Consider the following 6,000-nt stretch of genomic DNA (forward strand, 5'->3'; position numbering starts at 1 on the left):
TCAACTGCAACTTAGAAACTCAAAATGACTGATGGAGATCTTAAACTTTTCAAGAAGATATATGCCAATACTGCATTTACCAACATGATTATGGAGCACCCCGACGCCCTCACCCCCCCAAACTTTCAAAAGAAAAGTGGAGTGAAAACTACAATTTTCGGCAGGCAGGAAGGTAAAGAAAATAGCGACTCTGGGAAATGTCAAGAAGTAACATGTTACAGAAGTAACAAAACAATGTTCTATATCTTACCTCCTTCCAAAGGTTCCTAAGGGTTTCTATTTTTTAAAATTATCTAACTAGACAGTTTTTAAAGTACATCTCCTATGTGAACAGCACTGTAAGATGTGGTAAGAAATAGATAATCAAAAAAACTTTTCCTCTATTCCATCTAACGTTTCTACCTAGCTACACTAGAAAATGCTCAGTCACAGCTTGCAATGTAGCTGAAAGCACATGAAAGATGGTCTTGGTTATGACACTGCAAAGTCAGACCACAAAACTGTTGCCAGGAAGTGCAAAGGCATCAGCTTCAGAGAAGGCATTACAGCAGCGGCACTGTGGGCACCGGTGATCTACCAGCGTACCCCATATATGGCTAGGGTTTTCCATTTATTTGCAGGAAGTGAGGGGCCAGTTCAGGGTTAGTTTTGTTTAGGTTTTATTTTTTATGGTTAGGATGTTTTCAATAAAAGGTCTGAAGAGCAATAAGCAACTTAAGTTATGTAGAAAAAGTATACTGTACTTTTTTAAACACAGATTTTAATATTGTTTATAAGGGATCCAATAGTCTTCCAAGATCTTAATATCCCCCCACCAAAAAAATAGTAAGTAAACAATTATAAACTCTACATTCAGTTTTAAAGAGATTTCTCATATATAACAACCACACTATTTTCTAACAAGAGACTCTTTAAAATTATAATAGCATAGAACATGGATTTAATTCTACTCTGTAGTATTCTGCCATAGGACCTAGTTCAGATCTTTATAAAGAAGGTAGCAAATTAATTGATAACTAAAGTGAGTATTTTTCTATCTCTTAACAGGTAAATTGGTTTAGGGTATTTTTCTAATAGGAAGAAGGTTAATATTTTAGAAAGTTTAAATCTCAAGATATTAAAAATATCTGTTGAGAAGACTGACAAGTTTAACCATGTGCTAGAATTATATTCTAAGTATCTGGGTGTGAGAGTTTTAATGATTTATCTTACGACACACAAATAACTATAAAACTTCCTATCTATGATATGAGGTAAAAGATAAAATTAATCATTCTTTAGTGAGCACCTACTATGTGCCAGGATGTGGAAATAGAAAACTGCGGAAGATTGGGTCCTTACAGTTGCCCACAGGGAAGACAAAATTTAAAACACACATTACTCAGTAAGAAACACTTTAATAGCAGCAAAAAAGCAAGACATAAGGTAAAATGAGTATCCCAAAGGAGAGTCTCTCCAGTGAAACAGTATTATACAAACTCAAAGGACAGAAAGAGCATTTCTGGATGGCAACTCGGTCGAACCTAAAGAATGACCAGGATTTTGACTGGCAAAGAGGTGGAAAAGGCAAGACCACAGATACAGAAGTAAAGAAAAAAAGTAAAAGCTGTAACACAGTGGAGATGCATGGGGTATAAGTAAATAATGAAACACTTTAAATCTGAATTGAGAGGAGTGGCCCGATTGAAATGGTGCTGTGAAAAGATTAAAGTGGCAGCAGCATGAATGCTGGACTGGATCGACCTCGAGAAGAGGCAGGGGAAGCAAGGAGGCTGTTACTGTAACACAAAGATAATAAAGGTATGGCCTAGACTGATAATAAGAGTGGCAAGAATTGATGCAAAGGAAGTTATGAATACTGACTGGATATATGTAGGCAAGGGGATAAGTGGATGATTAAAATGTTTAAAGCTTAATCTAGAGATTAATGACATGATTATCATCAACAGAGGCATCAATGAGAATAGGCTTAGTGAAGAAAGAAAAAATTTCATTTCAGGTTGAATATAAAGAAATTCCTGATATTGACGTAAATAAGTAGTTGCTATTCTATGGCAAAGGGGGTGGACCTCTATTTACTGTATCTCTCCTTGAAGATATATTTTAAAATATAAAATCACAATATACTGAATAATACTTTACTTAACACTGTGTCATCAGTCGAAAAATGGAAATGAAGGACTGGAGCAGTGTTTGAACTGGAAACTGACTTGGAAGTCACAGATACAGAGGAAGCAGAAATCAAAAGGCTAAACTCAAACTGTTAGAAGAAATCTCAGTGTTATATTTTATACACACCAGTATCAATAAGATTCAGCAATAAAGCATTCTACGGAAAACTATTATTACTCTCCTAAAACCTTTATAAAGCATACTGACATAGAGATACAGATCATATGGTGTAAAACTCTACCAGGTAGGTCTTAAATCAAAGCTGAGTATTGCCCACTAGTAAAAATGAAAATCTACTGTAGACCTCAGTTCTAAAAAAATCAGAAGTTTATATTGTAACTTAAATACTGTGTTCTAGCTACTGGAGGGGTTAGGGAAAAGGGAGCTATTCCAGAGACCAAGGTAGGAAATTTGTAGAAAACACTGTCTTTTCTGCTTTAATAAATGACCTATTTTTATACCCCCCTAAAAAGATGAAAACTGATTATCTTTTGTAACTTCTAATGAGAAAGAACACTCAACCAATTAAAGAAATTTTTGAATATATGGTAGTCACAGTAAGATGGAAGTAAAATATTAAATTAAGAAGTGTATTTGTGGGCTGTAAAGTTCCTAAAACTTTTCTTCTAGCAGTGAAATTTAAGACAATTGATCAAAATAAAAAATGTAAATGAACAGTCCAAAAGACTAACCAATAATCAATCTAGTAAAAAACCATTCTGGCTGTTCTATGTGCTTTCAAGAGGTTAAATTAAAAAAAAAAAAAGTATTCAAGGGCTATTTAACAAACCAATGGGTCAATTTTAGCTTTTACAATTTAAGTATTTAAAGCAATCAATATTCAAAAGATTTGTAAAGTTAAAATTGTCCTGTGATTATTTTTTAAAGAGTTTTATTTATCACCTTTCACTATCTGTTGTTCTGAATTTGCCCAAAGCGAACTCCTTGTTCTCTGTCAGAAAGGCAAAAAGTACAGGAGTTAATAAAAGAGAAATGAAGGTGTAGAAAACATAATAAAAATTTTAATGCTTGATATTTTAAGACTTTGGCTTCACTGAGTTAAGGAATGGGTAAATACATACATTACAAAAAGATATTATGCAAATAGTTATGCGTAAACTTGGAAACTTCTGCTTAAGCCTTTGTCAGCTAAAACAAAATATCTAATAAAGACAACACCTATATAATGCCAAACTAACCACTGAATTCAGTTAATCAGGAAGACACTGATAAGTCCGATAATGCAGCACGTCCAAATTTAGAGGAGAAAATAAAAAAATTCTAAGAATCCTGCTAGATATATTTTCTCTACCTAAAATCAATAGTAATGTAAGTATTAAAGTTTCTCCCCTTCCTCCAAGGCAATATAACTGTGTTCTTCAACATCTGTCGTAACTTTACATTTCTATAGAACAATTTTAATAAAACAGTTATTAATCTGTCTTTCTGAATTAATTTCATACTAAACCATGTAAATTACACTTGAAAGAAATTCGAAAAGATTCATCTTATATAATTATCATTTCTAATACCAAAACTTTCTTTCATTTCAACATCATGTTTTTAGAATCTAGAGTTATGCTATAGCTTAAAATAAATCAGTCAAACAAAAAGTTTGTTTTACATTAGACGCTAAATTAATGGAAGATAGCTAAAGACCATGCTGTATTTTTACTGGGTGCCACATGCTAAATTCCAGATTTGTCCTGCAATTTGTCAGTCATTATAGTTCATCCAGGCAACTTGTAAACAAAGGCTATAAGCCAAGTTTGATACGAGAATTCAAGTAAATAAAACTTAAAACGGTCATCATTCACTAAACAGGAAGCAGTAAAAGGGAAAATGCCACCACACACCTCTTTTAAAAAGGCAGCAAAGTATTATGCATGAAATATCAACGCGTAAGTTTCACCCTCCCAAACACGTTTTTGTTACAGTATTCATCGAAATAAAGCTACGATCTTTCCACCTATCAGCAAGGCAACTTTGACTTAGTTTACAAGTCTTTTTCATTGTAAGGGGAAGCTATTGCTGTAAAGTTGTTTTCCAGTCATTCCAAGCTGCCCACTAAGAAAATGTAAAGAGTTTATGTTTTGACACCTATTACCCTCACTGAAAAATTGCTTTTTATGCAGAACTCTACGTGGTTGTGTTGCTTTTGGCCTGTTAAAGGCAAAGCAACATTATCTCTGGATTGCCAATAGTTTCTCCTTATTTGGCTAACATTGAGAGATCCCAATCAGACTACTATAAAACTTTAACATGCACAAAGCATCCATTTTGAGAAAAGTTTGTGACCAGCTTTCTTTTTTCCCACCCACCCCCCCCTTCCAAAGAAAAACCTGAGCTTGGAAACCGGCTTTGAAAAGACTGCCTCGTTATTTATTCTTCTCTTTCTAACCCCAACACACACTCCAGGAACTGGGGCCAAAGGATCTCTGACACTGCGGCAGACTCGACTCGGAGTAAGACTCTCTTCCGTACGTTCAGGTCCCGCGGTGGACAACCCTTCTAGAACGCTTCCTTACACTACCCACTTTCATACTCTCCCTTTCAGCCGGTGCAGATCAGCTAATCACACCGTTTCCCCCTCCCCAGTGACCAAGAGTAATAACGGAGAAAACAGGAAACCGTCCGATCAGGGCACTCGGCTTAGGGCACTTGATTACTATTATTATCATCACCATTTGTGATCAAGTCCTAAAAACTACAACAAATCCAAAGCCCACCTAACAAGCCAAAGACGTCCTTCCACCCAAGTGTCCCTAGGGCCTCTTGTTCGTCGTTATTTTCAGCATCCTCCGTCCCCCTGGTCGATCACCGACGTCGGGGACGCAGGCACAACCCCACTACACCCCTCCCCATCTCGACCCCAAATCCCAGACCCACGTCCACAAATGGCCCTGGGGCCCCAACCTGACCACAGGCCCGTTTCCCCTCGGCCCCGGAAATCGCCCGTTCCCTTACTCCACCATCAACCGGTCTGAAGGGGGCCTCAAGCCTAGAGCCCTCCCTCCACCAGCTCTTTCCCTCCCTCCTTCGCGGGAAGCCGCCCCCTCACCCCGCGGCAGGGAGTCTCCCGCCGCCCCCAGCCTCTGGAGACCAGGAGCGGAGGAGAGGCCCGAGCGGGAGGCCGACGAGGACTCGCAGGGTCGGGAGAGCGGCGGCGGGGCGCACAGACCTGGTGCAGGGCAGTGAGTCCGTCCACATTGGCGTAATTGATGTCGGCGCCGCGGTGCAGCAGCTTGAGAACCTCGTCCGTGTCGCCGCTGGAGCAAGCAGCCAGGAAGACGGCGCCATCATCGAACTTCACCTTGGTCTTCTGGCGCTTCACCACAGGAGGCTCGAGGTCCGTCTCGGAGCCGATCCAGCGCTTCAGCTGCTCGTTCCGCTTCTGCTTCGCGTCCGCCATCTTCATCCCCTCTCCTGCCGCCGGGTCTTCTTATCGCGAGGGGGGGAAGGGGGAGGCGGAGAGGGAAGAGAGGGGAGGCACGGGGTGTGTGACTGTTTCTATGAGTGCGGCCAGAGGAGGGCTGGGAACCAGGAGGAGACGCTCGAGACTTCCAGTATCCCACAGAGCACTGGGGCGGCGCGCCCGGCCGAACGGACCTCCCTTCCTACCTCAGAAGCCCTCCCGCCCCCGGCCCGGCCACCCGTCACCGGCGGCCAATCTAACGTAACTTCGCGAGATCCGGGCAGGGAGGCGCCCTTCGGCCAGTGCGCATGCGCTCGGGGCCTTTGCCCGCCCCAGGAAGAGAGCTCCCGCGAACTGCGGCGGGGGTGGCCAGGCCACCGGAGGGAAGCGGGTGTGGTCCCGGCGGCAGGGGC

General features: G+C 40.8%; 1 protein-coding gene across 9 annotated transcripts in view; it reads right to left on the minus strand.

The window, feature by feature from the left end:
• The window catches only part of PPP1R12A (protein phosphatase 1 regulatory subunit 12A), a 166,529-nt gene extending 160,733 nt beyond the window's left edge, over positions 1 to 5,796 (minus strand). For 6 of the 9 annotated variants that reach the window (XR_015163451.1, XM_086398836.1, XM_086398837.1 and 3 more), the window contains exon 1: positions 5,354 to 5,796. Coding sequence is in view for 5 of the 9 variants with exons in the window: in XM_086398836.1 (XP_086254962.1) it covers positions 5,354 to 5,590 (237 nt within the window). In the remaining 4 variants the exon portion in view is untranslated. Of the gene's footprint in view, positions 1 to 4,901; positions 5,158 to 5,353 lie in introns of those variants that run through there. The other 3 variants (XM_086398840.1, XM_086398843.1, XM_086398839.1) reach the window with 1 other exon arrangement.
• Positions 5,797 to 6,000: the final 204 nt, after the last annotated feature.

This window comes from Bos grunniens, chromosome 5, assembly GCF_055505025.1.
Source record: "Bos grunniens cultivar Pamir isolate PY7600 chromosome 5, Bosgru_T2T1.0, whole genome shotgun sequence".
In the NCBI taxonomy this organism is placed as follows: Eukaryota; Metazoa; Chordata; class Mammalia; order Artiodactyla; family Bovidae; genus Bos; species Bos grunniens.